The following is a 22,314-nucleotide window of genomic DNA, read 5'->3' on the forward strand; positions in this document are numbered from 1 at the left end:
AAGCAGCGCCAATCATCCGGGTAATTTCATACTGCAAAAATAGACCTTTTTTGGCTTCATGTGCCACTGAGCAACTACCATTGGAATGAAGGGGACCCTGCCACAAAGGCTGAATCCATGTCTCTTAATACATCCATGGCTGGCATAGCAAAGGGGGGAAAATGTGCAAAAAAACAAAGGCTTAAGTGTTAAAAACAACTTGTGGTTTTAATAGCTGTTTTGTGCCAAACTTTTTCCCTGTTTGTCATCTTTATGATAAACAAAGCTAATCAGCTACTTACTGTACCTTTATTTTTACTGGGGAGATATGAGAATGGTATCATTCTTTTATTCATCCTTGAGTAAGTAAGTAAATTATCATATTTCCCAAATTGTCAAAAGTAAATTTCAGCAGACTACAAAGCGGATTTAAGTTAGTTCAGCAGAAAGGAGAAAAGGTGAAAGCCACTGACCCTCTATAGAGGGAAAGAACCACCGTCTTCCAAAGAATCAAAGCTAAATCATCAGATATTTTCATTTTAGCATCTGATTGGCAGAGAGTAGTCGTGGGTACCCGGCCTGTCTGATTAACCTTACCTCCTGGGAGTAAAGGCGATGACGGGTCGTCATCCCAAACATAGTAGTAACTAGTATTACCGTCCTCCATCTCACTGCTGGCTGCAGCGTTACCATTGGCCACGTTCTTGTCTGACTTCGACCCCATGAAAAATCTCTGCATGCTGGAGTTGAATCTAGTAAACAGATGGAACAAAATCCCTAAATTAGCGATACTGAAATAATTCAGCTTCCAAAATGGAAAGCAACAAACAAGACTCACATTTGCACATAGAGTTTATGAGCTTCAGATGAAAGGCTCTAACTTGTTTGAAATATAGATATACTTTTGTACATATTCATTAGTTAAAATAACCTGTTTATTCTCCGTACTTCTATAGAATGAATTTAGGGTGACCTACTTTCTAAAAAACAGCATCAGCATTACACAACACAAAAAAATGGCTGAAATATGCTCTGCATGAATAGAAAAGGGAGAAAAGTGTTCCCAGAAGCCAATCACAAGGCTTTCATAAGCCTCACGGGCATTCAATGAGACCATATGAGTGCCATTACAGAAAAATGGATCACAAATAGCTGACTGAACACACTATGCTGCCTGCCTTTGAACAAAATGCGTGCAAAGTCACACTAGCAAAATCACAAGAGAATCTTTATCCCTTTCAGAGGTTCTACACCTTCAACAGCTAACAGTAAAACTACAAATGTGTTGTATTGTATGCCTTGCAAGAAATAATTCAGTGCCATTATCTTAATTCCACATTTTATTTTCGTTTATGTTGAGATTTTTCTTATCCGAGTTAAAGTTTTAACAACAGTGGTTATCTAAGATGTTGTTAAGATTGTAAAGTATGGAGCCCAAAACTGAGAAAAGGCTGCAAAACTTAGGGGACGTTAGATTTAAGATTATATATTTTTAAAATACTTATTTAATGCCACTCAGCATGGAGTTTAAAACCAATTTTCTAATGGCCAAAGCATGACAGAGGACAATTTCATTTTGCCCCAATTTTAACTGTAACAGAAAACATGATGGTTGTGTCCATTTAAAAAAAAAAAAACTGTCTATATCAAATGTTAGAAGAAAAAGTTTTTAGAGTGGAACAATGATATTATCATTAAAGTATCTATTTGAGTTTACCAACAGAGGTGGGAAACATCTGACAATTTTGGCTGATTTCATGGCTATTTTGAGATTTTCACTCTGCATGTGAGATTCCACCACTTGGATTCCCATCATGACAAGTAGATGTAGAATATTTATTAAATTATTCCACAAAAATAATAGATGTTACCATTTTTTTATTTTATTTTACAACATCAGAAAAAAATACAATTCATAAAAACCTATTTCCCATGTCTGAGCATTTTTAAGAGTTGAGAGATTTTTTTTTAAAGTCATTTTAATACCTATTAAGGCCTTAATTTTGTTTAACAGTGGCTATGGCATTTTAGCTGTCAAGAAAATGCTGACAAACTTAACTAATCCTTCTTCAAAGTTTTGAGTTTACTTTGTATAAAATTATAAAAAAACACTAATATCCATTGATGAAGATAAAAGATAAATTGGAGATACTGTTATGAGGTTAGAAGCAGGATGTCAGTTTCTTATTACATTTTGGACGATACAATACATTTAGTCAGTTTTGGGCTCATGCATACTTGACTAACAACATCCAAAAGCAAATGCTTATTATCTAAAATTCAAAAGCCTTCAAAGAGATTTTTATTTTTACATTTTGTGTCGTAACATTTGGCCCTATGCCGTTTTTTGTTTTTTACACAATAGGCAGCATGTGTGCTATTTGAGGAGAGAGAAAAGAAAGAAATAACAGCCGAGCCCCTGGAAGGTCATCTCAGTGCTCTGATCGCAGCTATATTAAACCCACTCTACTCCATTTTGACTGGAACAGCCCAAAATGGTCAACGGATATTTTTGGGAGAGGGGAGACATATGACAGCACATCCTACAGTAAGCACTTCTTTCCTCCAAATGAGAAAGGAGAGGAGTGATCCGGTTAAGCCTGTGCTCTTAGCCACTGCAGAGGGAGAAAGATTAAACTCTTATGGCAGGGAGAGAGCAGGCTGCTGCTGAGTGTAACGCAGATTACCAGCTGGACAGAGACAGCGGTACAGGACGACGTGGGTTGGCATTAAGCAGTTTGGACTATACAGACACAAATATGGCGTAATAGTGTCTGTATTTTAGGCAAACAATTTGCTCAGACAAGCTGAAAGGCGACAGATTAAAAGAGGCAGAAGATGAAAAGTTCTCAGGGCAGATTGTAACCTAAAAATATGATAGCCCCGGCCCCCCCTCATCCTTTTATAATAATCTCAAATTCAGGAGATGATAGGTTCAAGTCTGTTTCAAGGGACAGACAGTTTTATGGGATGAAATGCATCTGCACTGGGGATTTAGAGTTAATTATCTGTTAAAACCAACTTCTAAACACCAGAAATTTGAAATGGAAAATGATAGGCACAGCAATAAACTAAAGTGTATGTATCAATTAATATTTACAATTAATGATATATTTGACATGTAGTAAAATTGTAAAAGACCTACATATAAATGGTAAAATTGCACCCTGAATGTTTGAAATAGCATGATTACTGTACTTAACCTTATGAAACCTGAGCAAATTGGCTTTATTTTTTTCAATATGTGAAAACATGAAAAGAAGTCAGAAAGCAACTTAACAACAAATGGCCCAAAAAAAGAGCAAAAATTAAGTTGTCTTTCAAAAAGCTAAAAAAAAACAATCACAAAGAAAATGTAACAAAACAACAACAAAAAAAGAAAAATAAACTCGTAAAGTGCTAGATTTTTTTTCTTCCTGCAACATAATTTCGAATATATAATAAATATAGAACAAACAAACACACAAACAAATAAACATAGTTTTAGGACATTTTCCACTTTTTTTGGATAATATCAAATAATATCTAATTTCCTCACAGCCAAATTTCAATTCATTTATTTTCTAGTTTCCTTTTTTTTTTTTTTTTTTTTTTTTTTGCAATTTGCTGGACATTTTTTGCCAGGTTGCTCATTGCTTATTTTCCTTGTGTTTTTAAATGAAATCAAACCACTTTTCTCAGGTTCCAGAGATTTAAATGCTTGTGAAAGGCATCTGAACACAGCACAACAAAACTGATGTCAATCTGAGTTCTAAGGGTTAATTTCCCCCTGAGGGCTCCTGAGTTAAATCATGAGCTAACATCTGGATAAGAGGTTTTAAGCATCCCTACACATGCATACATTCAGGTACTTGTGGTGGGTATTTTATTAAACAAGGAAAACACAGAGTGGTTTTAAAGTGTGCAGGACTCACTTCATGACAAGAATATATCCAGCATACATGACCACCAGCACCAAACTCTCCCACCTGATGAAGAGAAAAATATAGGATTAAGGGGATGAAATAACACACTCTAAAAAACAGAATATTCAGGATTGTGCATCTTATATATGAACATCTGCAGGACTTCTAGCTGCCTGCTACAGCCACTATTTTGATTTTACTAAGACTGTATCAATTAAGTAAGAAAACCTGGAATTTTAAAACTTTAAAGTAAGACTATGTCACTTTTGCTGATCAATGACCACTGGCAATAGCAGTATCAGGAACATGTCAAACTGTAGTGCAATGTGAATTCTGAATCAGTAGATAAATGTGTAGAATTTACCAAGGGTGTGTTTTATTGCTTATGAATTCAAATTATGGACACATCTCAACTCGATCTCACTCCAAACTTGTCAAATACCCATGTAAGTTGCCGGCTCTCACCATATGCCGCACAGAGGCATCCTTTTGTGGCAACATGTAATACTTTTTTTCACATTCTAAGCAAAGGTTGCATTATAAAGAGCAAGAAAGTCCACATAGGGTGGGCTGGAGGGGAGGTGCATGGATCAAACAAACTCCGGACTTTCACCCCAGAGACCGCTGTTTGTTTCCTATGTGAAGTAATTTTAATAACATAGTAGTGTACTAATATGTGTGGCATGCTACGCTGGTGGCGACACGTCATAAGACACTGAATTACATAAGTCACAAAAAGCCCTATTTTGAACCAATCTATGATCTTGCCTTAACCAGTGTTTTGAAGTTTATTGCTTGTAATGAGCATAAAGTAAAACACAATCTGTGAACATCCAAAACCAATGTTAGAGGGGTACCTAGAGCCTAATAGTTAAGACCTTTACGGCCACTGATGAAGCATCGGTATACGACAAGTTGGGAGTGAGAATGTGTTGCATAATTACAATTAAACTGGATTGATAACTTACCAAACTATCTTCTCATCGTAGATGAACTGAAAAACGGAGGGAAAAATTTCTTTTAGATTAGGGGAAAAAAACAACAATCAAGGGAGTCACAGCAGGTGTTCATTAGTGAATGCAATGTGGTCCAACTTACTGCAATTAAAGCCACAACAGACAGGATATAGTAGAAGGAATCCCTGAAAACTGCCCACCAGGTCAACATCACCACCTGATTTCACACAGAAAAAGTGCACAGTCATAATTTAGATCTATTCAAGATTCAAGATGACTTTGTCCTTAGGGAAATTTGTCTTGAATACAAAGGCTGACACATAAAAATGCACAGTGCAGAAAACACACAAAGTGCATTGAAATATGTGCAACACAGCCCCTCATTCCACACCGTTTTTTGTCAGTTTTTTTGTCCCGAGTTTTGTTGTTTGATGCATTATGTTTTCCGACAAAAAGTGATGCACCTACATTTGTACATATCCTATGTAATAATGAGAAAGTGATTTGTGTAAAACGCACAAATTTGGGAAGATAGTGATTATGTGACCAATGCGCTGCCAGCAATAAAGAGGGAAACACGGGACTTTCCCCAAGAGATCGGTGTTTGCAGTTGTGTGAACTCTGAGTGACCTTTGTGTCATTTTAAGGTGTGTTGTCATTATGTTTGTTTTCTTAAACCTACCCTCCTTAACTTTCCATTCAGTACGTGCCTTTGCTGTAAGTTCGTAACATCATTTGTGGTGCACTAATTTGTAGGATATCATAAGAACTGTCGTATGAGGATACGATGCCGGTTTCACAATAGTCTTTCTGAAGATCATTTGGAGGAGGGGATGCTCTCAAACCCCCAATACTTTAATTGCTATGTGGAGCAGTCTATTTTTTAATTTTAACCCTTTGAAAACTGGAGTGATATTGCTTTTCTTGTGCTGCTTTCACACACTTTTCATGAGAATTTAAACCCTTGAATCTCAAGCAAATGAGTGCAATTTCTTTCAAAAACACTGAAAAAAAGGCAATGAGCAACTTCATAAATGTTCCACAAATTACAGGAAAGTAGTTGATTTAGAAAATTATTGTTTTTAAAAGCTAGGGATTAATGTCTAGAGGAAAAGAGTAAAATGCTAGGGGAAAATATATTTATAATTATCAGAATAACATATTAAAAGTTATGTTCCATAATTATTTTTAAGTCTTTTTTCCAGGTCATTTCCTTGTTCATTTTTTAAAAACTCTTTTTTTAAACTAAATTTTTAGGTCATTTTCATGTACTTTTTACTAATTTCTTGCTAATTTTTTATGTCATTTCTTCTTTCATTTCTTATTGCCTTCTTCCCATGTTTTTGAAAGTAATCAAACCAATTTGCTCAGGTTTCAACTGATAAAATGCATACCAAGCTGAGATTCTGTAACATAATGAACTTCTATCGTAGCATGATAAAAAAAAATTCACTTTTCTTTACTGCATCTATGTGTGTTTGACTTCGGCAGCACATTTTGGTTAACACGTGGTATAATGAACAAGTCTTAAATGTAACTTTTACAGAGAGAGCTCAGAAAAGAAACACAGATTTATGATATATTTACACCTCTAAATTTTAGCTCTCCATTTTCTCTAAAACCTGTTCTGAGAAAGCAAACTGAAGCAGATGGCTTTGTTTCCCCTCAGCAAAAAAAAAAAAAAAAAAACTTCTGCCACACATGTGCTTTTCTGCAGTCTATAAATAAACAGAATGATGCAGCCGGAGCAGTGGGTCACTCCCTGTACACACACACAAACACACACACACACCTGTCCAGCGAAGATCCCGCAGACTCCGATGATGCAAAGGATGTTGAAGACCGCTGAGCCAACAATGGTCCCCACCCCCACATCGCCGTGGGTGATGAAGACACCTGCAAAGAGGGAGAGACAGCCAATCAGAATCTGTGGTGACACCAACCATCTGGGAATGTCTGAGTGTATGCACATACTGTATATCTGTGTGTGTGTGTGTGTGTGTGTGTGTGTGTGTGTGTGTGTGTGTGTGTGTGTGTGTGTATACCAATGACAGATGCAAACAACTCAGGTGCAGAGCTGCCAGCTGCCATAAAGGTGGCTCCTGCAACATCTTCACTCAGATCTAGTTTCTGCAGAAATAAAACAAAGATGTGTTTGTTTACACTGAGACAAAGCCGTGTTGTGTGACTGTTAACACTCAAAGATGGATGACTACAACTCCCCCAAGTACCTCACAGATCTTCTCCAGCGATGTCACAAAGTATTCGTCGCATGTTATGGCGAGGGCCAAAAACATGTAGAGCGCCTGGAAACAGAACCAGCAGAGTTAGGTTTCAAGTGTGTGTGCGTGTGAGGAGAATAAGTGTGTGTAGATACATACTTAATCAGCAGAAATTAGCTGAGTTAATAGACCCTTGACAGAGTGAGATACTCTAAAGGACGGGTGAAGGGGGAATCTCAAAGCGCAGCACCCCATTAAAATAGTGCCTGTATTAAATTCAAATGTCAGTGCAGTGACAGGCCGTTTTCTCTTACAATATGAAAAAAGCAGGATCTGTCAGGATAGATGTGAGAGAGGAGGGGCAGCCTATTTCAGTAGCTGAGGTGATCTCTATAAATTATAGATCAGCTCTGACATCATCATGGACCGGCAGCCCCAGCAGCGGTGCTCTGCTCTATGCTATCCACAGGGGGCAGTACAGGACCGCAGTTTGATCAGACCCCACACACACTTCATTTTACTCCTTTCAGCAGTGAAGCCAAGAAAAGAAGAAGTCATACATCAGTGTGGAACATAAAGATGGGGACACCTAATGAAGTGTAAGGGCAGTTTACTGGACTGCTACTCTCTCAATATTTCAGGTGAGGATCTCCCTGCTGATGCAACCTCTGTTCATTAATCATGTCAGTGAACTTGACAAGTCAATCAAAAAAAGGTCAAAAGACAGTGTGTGTTCAGGGCCAGAGCTACCATTGATAACAATGAGGTCATGCCCCCATGCAGTTTATTTATTTTATGTATTTATTTTGTGACTTTAGGGATTTCATCAACCGAGGAGGGTCAACAGTTAAAAACATACACATGGTGAGTGTTTTATAAGCTGCTTCTAGTATTTTTCTTTTTTTTCTTTTTTTTTCAGTCAACATGTTAAAAGGTCCAGTGTGTGGGATTAAGTGGCACCTCTCAAGAGAGGTTGCAGAACTTAACTACTCCATCTGTCAAATACTTGAGAACTGTGGTGGCCCAATCTACAGCCGCTGTTTGATTTGGACTGGAAAACGATTTCAAAAATTTATTTATCATTCAAGCTTATTTATCAGTAAAAATACCAACTATAACAACTCAGAGGTGAAGATTTGCAGATTTTTGGTTTTAAAGATCAAATCTGTAGGCTTAAGTAGCGGTAATGATGCAGAAACGTAGGAATTATGGTGGATGACACAAAAATGTGTCAAAAAGTGTTTGATCTGTTTGTTCAGGTGGATGACATAGTAGAGGACCTGCTCCATGTGCAGATATAAACAGCTCATTTTAAAATAACAAAAAACAGTGATTTTTATTTCCAGGTGATTATGCTGTAATGAAAACATAGTGCTAAAAAGTATATACTATTTCCTGCCAACAGATGACCCTAAATCCTACACACTGGACCTTTAAATGGGGGCTCCAATGTTTATTTTTAGGTTTTGAGGTTTTTATAAAATCATTCTGTAGTTTTCCAGTAGGGTTTGTGATGTATTCCAATCAAAAACTCAAATTTTGGTCAAAGTATACAAGGTTTAGAGCTCAAAATGCATTTGCAAAACCCTCTAAAAGTTCTCTCCACACTGTGCGATGTCATTCCTATATAAACCCAGGTTCTGCTGTGGATGCCACATTGGTTTGGTTCCAAAAGTCACACATTAACAAATAAACTAAATAACTGAAATAGCATTAGATCTGCTGTAAACTACTTCAATGCTTTTTTCAGTTGAGTTTCAGTTGTTTCCAATTGAAAAGGGAGTCCAGAAGGACCCGCCCTTCAATTTGACTACTTTGAAAGGATTGCTTCACATTTTTTGGGGGTGTCCATATAAGCATTGAAATAAGTTTTGCTTGCTGTAGTCATTTCTCCTTTTTTAAAAGATAAGTTCCTATTGCAACTCCAATGTAAGTGACAAATTAAATGTGTATCTCCTAATGTTATAGTTTGTTAGTCCAAAATTCCCTCTGTGTTTCCTCGCTGAGCTGCAGTGGATTTCATGTCTAATAAGACTAACTTTAAGACAAACTTGAAAAACGGTGAAGCTATCCAACGAAACAAAACATTATTAAAAATGTTCTGTCCCAGAGCTTTGAAACAGCATTTCATTCGGTTAAATAAAGACGTTCACTAATGTCCATTTTATTTTTGGTTTCTGGTCAAATTTTTCGTAGGAGGATGAGGAATGTGTCAGAAGGGAGTTCTCATGACAACAGCATTTCTAAAATCCTGTCTAAAACCCTGGGTTGCATTCGGCAAAAAGAAACTTTTCAAAGCCAGTTAAATCCAGCATGAAGAGCAAAACCTGCCGCACAATACCTAGGAACTCCACAGGTGGCTTTATGTCAAGTCAGTGGAGCTTAGCATGACTGAATGAAGACAATCATGGTTTTTCATGTTGAGAAGCAGCTCATACAATATAAATAATGGACATGTGCCTGTCCTTATTTCCTGCCCTGGACCTGTATTTATCAAGTGTCTCGTCATTGTTCTAAGAATAAAGCCATTACCAGGGATTTCACACTACCCCACGACCTTCCTCGGCACTTATGAAACAATTGGTATTTCTGGGCACACCCACAAAATGTCATGTCCACTACCATATTACCATGTCGCTATGTGGCTTTCTGCATGTCAAAAAAAAAAAAAAAAAAAATCAAGCTGGACCCTATTTTGCTGTGTCTCAATGGCTCAATGTTATTCTTAATGTATCACAACATTATGGAAAGGATCCCTACAAAGATAGGCCCTTTTGTTGAAGACTAACATCCTATTTGTTTGACTAGAAACAGCCCCAAAATCACTATTGTCAAAATGACCAGACTCAATTAAAAAAAAAAAAAACAGTAGTTTAATCATCATAAAGTTACAGTTCATTCAAAGGGGACAGAAACAAAATAAACTCACATAAACCATTGTGGTTCATCTTTCCACTGTTTTAACAATTACCAACTCTGGTCTGGGTGAAATAAAACCTTTATTCACACAGTTATTTGAGAAAATATGCTGGTTCTATACATGCTAAAGTTACGGTTTATTTAAATGGACTGTGGTGGGATTTCAGGGCTGTTTCTGGTTAAACAAAAAAGATCTAACCGTTGGCTTGAAGTTCCTGAGGTTACAAAGTCTGGCGTGATAACATTATAGCACATCTTCATCCATGAACTAATGGCGCTGAGTTATGTTAACACTGCAATACTTTCTCAAAACATGCATGAAATGTACTGAAGCAGGCAAGTCTGTTACATCCTAATGTTAAAGGCTGTAGGCTACTGATATTATGGCCAGTTTAAACACATCTACGAAACATGTATGAAATGTACTGAAGCAGGCAAGTCTGTTACATCCTGCCAGCATTTAAAGGCTAAGGGAAAGGACTATTTTCCTCATTGCCGACTCAACTGTCACCACACCCTTAACTATGACTAGACATCAATTATATCTATTACTAAGGGCTTGAACCTCTATGCTCAAAATGACACTGAACAGCTCATTTTTTATTTCTTCCCTTTCATTCATTTTATCATATCATTATTGTGTCATGTGTGTATGAATTTACATTTATAGCGTTCTTTTAACACAAGAATTAGTGCATGTTGATACTGTTGTGATCAGAAATTTATTTTAAAGCATTAAAAATCTCCTCTGTGGCATCTGTACAAACTGGCTGAGCAGAAACTGGCACCACGACCCCTATTCTTCCCTTCCAGGCTTCAAAGACTAACAACAAGCAGTTAGGCTTCTGACTGAGAAACATCTACATCCACCTGCAACCATCTTAGCTCTACTGAGGGTGCTGACGGGGACTGTGTGATGAGAGATGCTGGTGTAGCAGCTTAATCAAGAAAAAAAAACATCCTCTTACCGCCAAGATGTGGAGCAGAACGGCCCCACTCTTACGTTCATTGGAGGTGAAAAGGTCATCGGGGAACTCGTGTATTGCTGAGGAGAGAGGAAATGTCACGGTCACCACACATCAGCAGCATGACAGCGAGGTACATGTCCCCGACCCACCCCCAGAGGAGCGCGTGATTTCACAACGGGTGTTTGTCTCAGCACGCCTGCCTCGGGTGCCCTGTTGGTTAGGCGTGCCTACTCTGAATCAACTTGGTCATGGTACCTACGGCTAAATGTTTCTTGTTCCTGCTTTTTCCACTGGATTATCTAACACAGCAAAAATGTCTTGTGTGCCTAAAAACAGGGCACCTTAGCCAGAAAGGGTCAAATGCAAATTAAACAGCATCGTGTGATCATCATCCTAAAAAAGCTGGAAACTCAGACAACATCAAGCGCTCTGAATTTTCAAAGGACCGAAATGGCTCTCGACACTTTCTGAAAATCATCTTCAGCAGTATGTCACACCGCTCGGCAACCAATGACTTCATGCCTATTCACGGAAAAAAATAAATAAAGTCAAACATCACATCTCCTCCTTGAAAACTGACGTAAAAGCGCGGGCTATATTAAGAGCCTGAAGTCATACAGAATTAAAGCAAGCAGGCAGAAAAACCTCCCATGCTGAGGATTCATCATCCATCATCCAGAGCTCCAGCTGGAACACAGTGTGATCATGGTACCACCATACGGCTCACATCTCTGGGAGCAAGACCGCTCCACAGTGCACCTGGCTGGAGACAGAAGCTGGCTGTCTCCCTGATGGGACCCGGCATCTGTGGCGAGGGGCCTCTGTCCGACCTGCTTCTGTTGGCCCCGAGCGGCAGGCTCACATCTTGTCTCTTCATGTAACAGGCCTGCAGCATCACGAGCATATTGCTTACACAAGAATCAGCCATCTCTAAGATTCGGTTATCCTTATACTGCAGGCAGAATAAACTGTCCAACTACAGAAAAAACAAACAAGACTACTAATGCTAGCAGCTCTGTGAGTATTAAGGCATAGCAGTGCTCAGAGCTAAATGCTAACTTCAAGCTGCTAAGATGCTCACAACGAATCAAGATTTTAGCATTAGAGAGCTTTTATAGTTGTTTTTAAAGTTATAAGGGATTTCAGTTGTTTAAACAATTTTTAGATACTCAAATTCTTATTTATGTGGTGGTATTTTGTCACTGATAGGTTTTTGTTTAATTTTGTTGTCTAATTTATCATATAGCCCTCTGCTTTCTCTGGTCATGCAACACCAGTGTCAAATGTATCTGCGTGTTGCATTGAACAACGTTTTATGAAAAGATCATCTTTCCAGTGGGGAAATATTTCTTTCACACCCCCACTGAGAGTATTTCACTGCTATTTATGACCGTGATTAGCTGTAAAGTTGGTGTGTTTTTCAGAGCATATTTAGTAGGGATGTACAATATTGGATTTTTTGCAGATATCTGATATGCCCCCCAGCAGATGGAGAAATAAAATGCATTTCAATGTATATAATATTCATTCAATGTGCAAAATAATTAAAATTGTGCATCCCTAATATTTAGGGATTAGGGAGCCAAAGGCGATCTTCATTTTAGTTTACCTTCAACACTTTTTCTAACTACGAATTTTGGTATTGGCAGTGGCATAAAAGCACTCAAAACTTTTGTTTGTATGAACTATTAATGAAAAAGCTGCACGCGCACACACACACACACAAAAATAAAGTAAGCCTCATGGTGGCACTACATGGACAGTTAAAGGATCATCAAAGCCAAAAGGATTCACCAAGCTTCTTGGCACCAAGAATGTCTCAGTTTCAATGCATTACATCCAATAGTTGTTGAGATATTTAGGTCTGGATCAAAGTGTCTGACTGAACCAACCTTGCCGTCACTCAATCCATGACGCCAACATGGTTACAAAAACAAAAATAAACAAATAAATGCTTTGCTTTTGTACGACTTAAGCACAGTGTTTGACATGATGTGAAAACAAAATGCTGTAGTGTGAGCCATCACAATAATGCTGTTAACAACAGAAAATAAAGGCAAGATTTGGGCCCTTGTCACATATGGACTCGTGAAGCGGAACAGTGCTCACCTGAGACTCCTCACCGCATCTGTCCCAGCCTCACTATCACCTGTTTTTTATGAAATCCGATATTGTGCACACATGACTGAATCAGCGCAGCATTTGGAACATTGCAAAGGCAATTCAAACACTCCACAGTATGTAGGTCCAAGCCCACTTTATGAACTGCACGCCTCCTGGATTTCACTCAATTACATCACATATATGGAAATGCGGTACATTTTGTATCTCTTTATGTCATCTAACACATTATCTCTGCCAGAAATAGCTTTGTAGTGTCTTTGTGTTAAGGCTCTGGTTCTGTGGGATGCAAATTAATCTGGCCTCAATTTGGAGGAGTTTTGGTGTCTCACTGCAACACTAAGACCACCTCCATGACACAGTAAATGCATCTGATTAGAGGACAAAATAACGATAATAAAAAGGACGTGTGTGTAATGCGTTTATGACCTTAAAAAATAAACTGGAAATCACCTGGATGACATTGAAATCTTTCACAACACTGACTGTGGCAGGCAGCTTTAGCTCATTTCATCTCTGACAGGTTTATGTGCTGAACGAAACGTGTCGGAAAGCCGACGGCCTCAAGCAAAGGCGCAATCAATTACAGGATTTGTCAGCTGTGCCCTCAGAGGTGACTGAAAACAAACTGATGCCAATACAGTAGGCTAAACTCCTACCGATACCTCATGGACAAACAGCCCCACAACCATACATTATTCTCGCTGCTGAAGGTTGCCTGCTCTGAAAAAGCATGTGGAAAGTATCAGGTTTGAATTTCCTGCTGTCCGAGCCTTTTCACCTCCTGCTTCCACGTCCAGCCACCAAACCTGCAGGTCTGCCGTTAATCAATAATTAAATGCCATTTCTTTGGTTACATGTTCAGCCCCTTGCCTCTATATACAATCAGGTCTGGCTAAGAGCGAATAAAAAAATAAGTGATCACAAAAGGTGTTTAAAGGGCAACAGCAGAGCGATGACAGACAGGCAGGGGTGACCTCAGACTCCCTGTAAACATTCAACCAGACAGCGTCTACAGGGTTTGTCTGTGTCTCCTCTCTGTAGAGGTCAAACCGGACGTGAACATGCTTCTACAGCCTTTTCCCCACACAAGGGCAGAGCAGGACGTACGCACAGATGTAGGACAACAGAAACAGACTGCTTAAGTGATGCATCTCAAATGAGGCCCATAAACAGAACCATAAATGACATGTAGCTCAGTTGAATTAGGGGTCATTTTTACAGAAATTGAAGAAGAAACAGTGTTAGCATGCGTTGTGGAGAGATTTGTGGCAAAATTTATTTGCCGACAGGTTGAAATAAGTTAGAATAATTTATCATGCAAAAATTACCTTACAGTATCATGAATTAGGAGGGTTTAAGGTTACAGCTCTTTTTTCCCTTTTTTTAAATGTACTCTCTGTTGATATTCATGATTTTAAAAGGGAGATACCCCGGCTGATTAGGACCAATAGATGTCACCATAAAACTTCCCCTGTTGATTATTTACAGTAATGCAATTATTGTTTTTACTTCAAGTTTTCAGAAATGTTATGTTTTGATCCACAAATGAGTAATTATCTAATCAAATATGCACTGACTTGTATACATTTCCAGAACAAAAATCTGAACATTGGATGAAGCCAGGCTCAAAAATGTTCATTTTGTTGACATATTAGAGATAAAGGTTTTTAAGGTGAAAACTTTGGAGATCTCATATCACTTCATTATTCAGAAAATAATGTCAGCAGTCATCATAAAAAACACAATTTTTAACATGTTTTCAGAAATAAAGTGTTCTATAAATTAGGCTATGAATGATATATAAAGAAACCCCTCTGTAAAAAATGTAACTATACTAATAGGAATAAAACTAGACTAGTTTGGTATGTAAGCTCTACTTTAGTGGAGATTTCTAGCTCATAATATGAGAAAAAATTTGAGATTTCTGTACATTTTAGACCAAAGTTAACTACTGACATAAAGACAACCATTTTTTGTATTAGAAGTGTTCTGAAATTTTATGTTTAAATAAGTCCTAAATAAGTGTAATTTTTGCATACGTTTCCAAAACAGAAATATGAAATAAAATAAACTAAATGTGTATGTGTACATTTTCATCCACTATTGATGAAGACATGTCATGGAAGCAAAATAGAAAATCTTAAAATTAACCAGTGCATTAAAAAACAGTTTTCACCTGCAGTGGTCACTTAATAGATTATTTGGTCTGTGTAATATCAAAAAATATAGAATATTGCCTTAAGTTGCCATCCTTAAATTGCTTGTTCCCAAACCAACAGTCCAAAACCAAAATGTTTTCAGTTTCCTGAAATATAAGACAAAGAAAAGCAGCAAATCTTCACAAGCAATAATCTGGAACTAGTGAGTGTTTGGCTTTTTTTTTTTTTTTTTTAAATAAAAGACCATGTCATATAATTCTATCATAAATACTTGAAATGTTTGTGTTTTGATCAGACATTGGTTTGGACTTTGGATATGCATGTCATTTGACACTTTCAGAGTGTATCATTTGTTGTTTGTTTTTTAAACGGATAAGTTGTAGCCTAAATTTATCATGAAATATGGCAATGAGCTACAGACTTGTACAAATATATAAATATTTGACATCTTGAACCAATGACCAGTTTGTCATACTAAAGGTGCAGTATTTAATTCTGAAAAAAAAAAAATGGTCAACTGAGTCTTATTCTTGGGTCATCAACGCTCAGGGTTGGTGATTTAGTCTGAATCCAACAAACCATCGAACCAACTTGTGAGGATTTCATGAACTGGAAATGAGACTCAACAATCAGCTTTTCCAGAATTACATACTGGACCTTTAATTAAAGTCAAAAAAACCAAACAACCTAAAACTATGCTTCCGATTTGTTTGCGTGGGAACGCTGTCGTCTTTGGAAGCAATGAGGGAGCGAGGGCATGAACGAGGGATGTCTGTACCGGCATGGCAGGCAGGAGGCAAAAAAAAAGTCCTCTTTAGAAACTGAGCTAAAAATCTATAAATAAACCGTGGATTCTGTTTGGACACCTGATTGTGGCGCTTATACAAGAAATTACTGGCAACACATTCGTTCATCTGTCTCCCAAACCCCCTCCTCCTCAGCTTATCAACCCCAGACTTAATGACAAGTCCACACAGAGTTCTCACAAGAAGTGTTGGGAGGATTTTATGAGATTCAGTGCCACCATCGCTGCCTAAACTGTTGACAGTTAGGGACAGTATGAAAATTATTAGGGGGTTAGAAAAGAGTTGCTTTTGCGGAGAACAGGGAAGGTAATTTTTGTAGTTTCTCAGCCACAGAAGTACATTTTCCAGCCTTCCCTTTCAAGATTTAAATATTTACAGTTTGTATCATACAGTTTATAATAGTGGTTTTATGTATTTATGTATATCAACAGGACAGCAATTTTTTAACCAAAAGGAAAAAAGTTTTTTAAAAAAACTGAATGTTTTTCTCCTAAAAAAACCTTTGGGATTTCTCCATTGGATTTCAGATTATTACAGAAAAAAACTCTGTGGCAAACAGAAGTTAATGACACATGTTTTGTTAAGCAAGGCAATCTTCACAGTTGAGCATTACTTTTATCATTTTAAAGGCAGAAATGCAATCGCCTGAAGCAAAGAGCTAATACAGGCTTTAAACTGACTACACTAAGGTGACTAAATGATATTACCACAACGAGGCTGTAAAGCCCTGTTTAGCTTGATGATGTTCTATAGTCTCTTTTAGCAACTTGATAGCAACCCCTAAAAGCTTAAAAATGAACAATTACTGACATATTTTATGTTGTAGAGGAAAACATGAAAGTCCCTTAAACTTGCTCTAACCACAGATTTCAGGCGTAAAACTAAAAACCCACTGACTCTGAGACAATTGCTGAAATGTTAAAACTCATTTCCGATTGTTGGGATTCATTCCTAAAGCTTTATGCTGGGGAAAGTGTTACTCTTTTTTTTCTATTTCAATAGGAGGCTTGAAAGAAAATAATTCTGGGGAGGGTCTTGCTTTCAAAAAAAAAAGGTTGCACTTTTTCACTGTCCCTAAGACCCAATTTCATCTGATTCCTGCTCCACGTGCACTACACAAGTATATATTTCTTTGGATTTGATGTGGCACTGCTGCACAATGAATAAATTCAAATTAAGTCTAAGTTCAGTTATTTAAAGCACTGAATAAATTTTTAAAAAATGTCAAGTCTTACATATATTTTTTCCACACAGGCCACTTTTAAGTCTCTCCTATTATACAAAAAGCCGCTCAGATAACCTTAATTTATTGACGTATTAAAGTCAGAGCATGCCAGCCATTCTTTACATTTGTGCAATCATTATTCCATAATCTGGTAATATTCCAGATATTATGGCGTCATTACATAATGGAGCTCAGTATCCTTGTGCCGTCTGTTGTCCCTGAGATAGTCGGACTGGCAGGAAAGTGCACAGAGCAGGCCAGCCTCCACCCAACACTCCTCCTGTGGTGTCCTGGACAACACCGAGATGGAGCAACAAATAGTATGTTTTCACAATACTGTGTCTGCTAAATCTTAAAATAGATAATTCCGATAAACACAACAAATGCCATCCCATATTAATCAGACAGATAAAAATATGATGTGAACAAGATGTTTTGGCAGAGTGCCTGGTGCTACCTTCTGTCACCGACCCGCAGACCAGCCAGGTCATTAACACAATACAGTCGACACTCGAGTACAGTAGTCAAGAGACTCTTCAGAGGAGAACGATTCCTCTGGGTCATTATTACTCCATTAGATAATTAGTTCGCTCCAGCAGACATCGGTGAGCAGCGGCATGACTCAACTGCGAGCGACATCAGCCATTCTTGTAAACATTACAGCATCACGAGTCGCCTTACTGGAAAATCCCCTGTCACACAGAAACAATACGTTTGGAAAAGAGCCCCAAAACACACACGATTATCCGCTTGTTAGGTCAATACTTTCACATGCTCAAGCATCACATGCGCAACTGCCCTCACATGTGAGCGCTTAAACACATGCAATTACACCTGCATGAGCGCACTCGCATACCTATTACATTTCTACTTTTAGCATCAATTCCCCTCAGCCTTTATGTGTATGAGAGTGAGCAATCAGGCCGTTGAAAGAGTCCCAGCTGGTGGACCAGAGGACTCCTGGTTCAACAACCTAAAGGGGACACCGCTGTGAGACGTATGCATTCAGCTGTGGACAAGAGAAATGGGTAAACCGCTCCCTCGGGGTGAGGTATGGAATGGCAACAACAAAGAGAGCAGAGCTACCTCGAAGCTACGCCTGTGTAGGATTTAGGGGGATATATTGGCAGAGAGAACATAATACAATAAGTATGCTTTCTTTAGTGTATAATCAGCAAAAATAAGAATTATTGTGTTTTCGTTGCCTTGGACTGAATTGTTTATATCTGCAGAGTTTCTACAGTAGGCCAGAATGGACAAAATAGAGAGAGCCATTTCAATTTTCAACAGTCACAGTCAAATGTTCAAGTTTTATACAATGTACTCTACAAAACAAACAAAGAATATGAGGGTTGAGGGTGGAGAAATAAAATGTATGGTGTAAAAAAATAGCGGTGGAAAAAAAAGTTCTCCTGAGAAACTTTCTTTTCCCCAAGAGAGTTTGTCAGGAGAATTTTTTTACAACATCAAAAAGGAGTTCATGTCGTGAAAATGTAATATTAATGCCAAATACAGTCATTAATTATGTATAAATCTCACACCAAAAACCATATACTTTATGGACAGGCCCTAAAGAAGTGGTCGTAACACAGATTTTAAATTGCTTTATCCAGTGTTTTGATGAGTTTAAATCATCTGGTTTGTGTTGGAGAGGACAAGACTGCTGCAGCTCACAGCAAAAACCTCCTGAGAGTTATCAGATAAAAAAGGTGAGCACATATTGGTAGATGCTTGGCGAGTGGCCATCTCCAACATACTGAACAGCGTCATAGAAAGACTAATTTGTACGGTGAAACTGCTTTATTCAGTGTTTTGACTGACTTAAACCACCTGGTCAATTTCTAAAAACCTCCTGAACAATGAACACTCTTAAGGAAATCTAACAGGGAGAAGTTTTCAGATGGTTGCAATCTGCAATTCTCACCACTAGATGCCACTTAATCCCCCTAAATCTTACACACTGCTCCTTTAAACCTGGTGACATGTCCTCTCTAGCATCAGTTTTAATAAAAAAATAACAGCCAAAAGCAGAACAGAATGAAAACGCATGAGTAACAAATCTGCTAATCTGAAGCAGAACAGAATGTGAATGAGTGAATACACAAAGAGGTCAGGGGTGTTTGAACTGCGCAGCGCGGAAAGTGCTCTGTGCAGGTGCTCATGCCTGCGCTCCCCCTCTCTGCTACATTGTTTTGCCTTTGGCATGCGAGCGAGAAGGAAAGCGAGGTCAGTTTCCATTATGCACAGCAGCATAATCCCCGCTTGTGTAATTCCCTTTTAAAAAGCCTCCTTCTGGTGTTTCCCTGAGCTGACGAACGTGGACTTGCCGCCATGCGCTGGCTGATTTACCTCTCATGTTGCCGCCAAATTTCCTGCATACTCCCCCCAAATAGCTTAGAATACTCCATCTTCCCGTGTGCCTCAAATCCTGCCTTTTGTTTTTGCCAACAGCAGAACTCACGCTCTACTCACCAACAGACATTTAGACAAAATCACTTTTTTGGGACACAGTACCCCACAGCTCCTCCTCACCAACGCCAGTTTTCAAGCCCAACATGCAACATGTGCACCCTCTGCCCGTGAGCAGATTAGTTCCATATCTAAAACCACTACAATCAAATCCCGCCGGATTAATTCATAGTACAAACCGAACCATACTAAAACCTTTGCTTTGTTGTTCACTTCTGCTTTTTTGCACCGTCGTCGTCGACTTCTGCCGGGCCAATTATGTTGCTCAAGTGGGAGTTTTCAATATACGGTATTAGCAGCATCTTTATTAAAAGCAAATTATTCCTCCCACAGAACATTAGCCACGGCGCTCTGCCCCCTCTCCAATTTTCTTTGCTCCACAGTTGGCATCAGTCCGTCCCACATGGGGGAATATAATCTAATATTCTGTGTCCCCAAGTAAACCTCAAAAAGCAAATGCACATCTCTGATCGCACTCCTCACACAGCCTGGAAGAGCCCACAAAACATTTGAATTGGGAAATAAAAATGGCTGCAACTTTTGTTCCAGACAGTTTATGCAACTTGTTAAATTTAGGTGAAAACCTAAGAGTGCCATTCGTCATGGGACTGCTACAGGGGAAATGCATCTCAAGAGGAGGTATGACTCAGATCTGCATGTGACGCTTAAATAAAGAGTATTCAGAGGTTGTGTCAGCCCCTTGCAGTCAAGAGGGAGTGCAAAAACACTTTGGGCAGCACCTCATGCTTAACAGGAGTTATTACTGAAAGGCCAATAAAAGGAGGCACTTATGATGAATGGCAGCACAAGTCTCAGGACAAGCGAAACAACATTAGCACCACGTGAACCCGCGAAAGTGCTCCCTCGCTGATCACACAAGTAATGATGAGGAAAAGGCAGAGAGACCAAAGCTGGCTGAGTGTAATCTATGCAGCCCACAAACAGCGGTTTAATTAAACTGAGCTTCAGATGTTGCACACACTCAGCATAAAACCAAAAGCCTCCAATAATAATTCTCAGCCAATCGAGCTGTGGTCTGTCCACCGTTTGCCCAAGAGGGATGCACACCAGTGCCATCACTCGTCCACTGCTGGATCATCAGCTCTGGACAAACAACTGCAAAGGGAATCAGGACAAACACGCGCGTCTGATCTAAAACAACATGTCCCTCACTTATTGTGAGAACCAAGACGTCTATTCAGTTCTTGGGAAAATGTGTTAATGGTAAACAAATCTATCATCCGAGAAAGACCTTTCACAGACCATGAACATCCATTCTGATTCATGCTTTCTTTGTGTCCCTGAGGGGTTTTTGTTTCACTCGCAATAATTTGCCCTGACAAGTGCAACATGAACGACTTAATTGTTGTCAGTCAGACTGTCGGTCAGGCTCAGAAACCCGCGCTTAAAATGATTTATGTGAGACTAATTCTCTTTTTCTGTCTTAGAAAACTCTTGCTTGCTTTCATATACGCTAATTTGCTGGAGTCATGTTTCCCAAATCTCTAATATTAAACTTTTATATAGCACCTTTAAAAACGCAGTTACAAAGGGTTATACAATGAAATTAAACACATTTAAAATGCAAGGAGAGTAAAACAAACTAAAATGTCACCAAGATAAAAACTCAAGAAGGCCCAAACTAAAAATCAAGCTAATGAAAAAATTGTTGACAATAAAATAAACAAGACAGCTCAAATGAAGTCAGGCAATGCCTTCTGATAGCAGTACATCTTAGAAGAGATGTAAATGACAGACAACAGAGAGCATTATTTACAACTACAAAGTGCAGCTGATGAGTGCAAAACTGGCATGACCCACAGTCAGAACAGCCAAGATTATTAAAATAAAAGTCTGAAATAATGTCCAATCATGTCATGAAAAAAGCTTAATGTGTGATTTAATTTTACCAAAAACAAATCAACTAGTTGCAAGACTTTTTTTTGGAATTAAGTGCCATTTTCTTGATACTGTCTGTATAACAAAATAATTTTTCTGCAAGTCACAAGTCTTTGTGCTGAAGTTCCAAGTCAAAACCGACCAAGTTCCAGGTCCTAAATTTTTAATCTCAAGTCCCAAACAACTCATGAAATGCTCTTCACAGTAATACCGTTAGTTAAGCATTATCTTGCAATGTTAAGATGAGCTTACTACTTAACTTACCGTTCTTTGAGCAAGTTATAATGTCAAACAAAGCTGGAAGTTATTGCGCCCCTGGCCCCTAACTTTTGCCTTCAATTCATTTTTTGTTGACCACCACGCAGTTTTTTTGTTGTTCTTTTTTTAGACTACCCACCAGTAACGTAACTTTAGTTCATTCTGGTTCTCTTTTGCAACTTGACTCGATGCTGTTGACTGCATTTAAACAAAGCAGATCCCGGGAATCAAATGTCAAATTGCTGGAAATGAATAGCGGTAACTTTAGTTCTTTTAGGAAATGAGGAGAATTGAACTGATTTGTGGCACACTTTTTAAATAACTTATTTTTTAATCTTTGGACTTGTGGGAAGGTGTCAAGTGTTTTAAGTCAAAAAGCTCAAGTCCAAATGAAGTCATTGGTGTCAGAGTCTAAGTCAAGCAGT

The 22,314-nt window shown here is 38.4% G+C and overlaps 1 protein-coding gene across 3 annotated transcripts in view; it reads right to left on the reverse strand.

The window, feature by feature from the left end:
- Positions 1 to 22,314, reverse strand: part of slc24a4b (solute carrier family 24 member 4b) — a 44,887-nt gene that overhangs the window by 10,856 nt on the left and 11,717 nt on the right. For 2 of the 3 annotated variants that reach the window (XM_042503557.1, XM_042503556.1), the window contains exons 3-10: positions 10,950 to 11,026; positions 7,072 to 7,146; positions 6,886 to 6,970; positions 6,633 to 6,736; positions 4,983 to 5,057; positions 4,853 to 4,878; positions 3,894 to 3,947; positions 637 to 731 (exon numbers count right to left, since the gene is read on the reverse strand). In XM_042503557.1, the coding sequence (XP_042359491.1) occupies positions 637 to 731; positions 3,894 to 3,947; positions 4,853 to 4,878; positions 4,983 to 5,057; positions 6,633 to 6,736; positions 6,886 to 6,970; positions 7,072 to 7,146; positions 10,950 to 11,026 (591 nt within the window). Of the gene's footprint in view, positions 1 to 576; positions 732 to 3,893; positions 3,948 to 4,852; positions 4,879 to 4,982; positions 5,058 to 6,632; positions 6,737 to 6,885; positions 6,971 to 7,071; positions 7,147 to 10,949; positions 11,027 to 22,314 lie in introns of all 3 variants that reach the window. The other variant, XM_042503555.1, reaches the window with a different exon arrangement.

The sequence above is a fragment of the Plectropomus leopardus genome, chromosome 16, assembly GCF_008729295.1.
Source record: "Plectropomus leopardus isolate mb chromosome 16, YSFRI_Pleo_2.0, whole genome shotgun sequence".
NCBI classification, from domain to species: Eukaryota; Metazoa; Chordata; class Actinopteri; order Perciformes; family Serranidae; genus Plectropomus; species Plectropomus leopardus.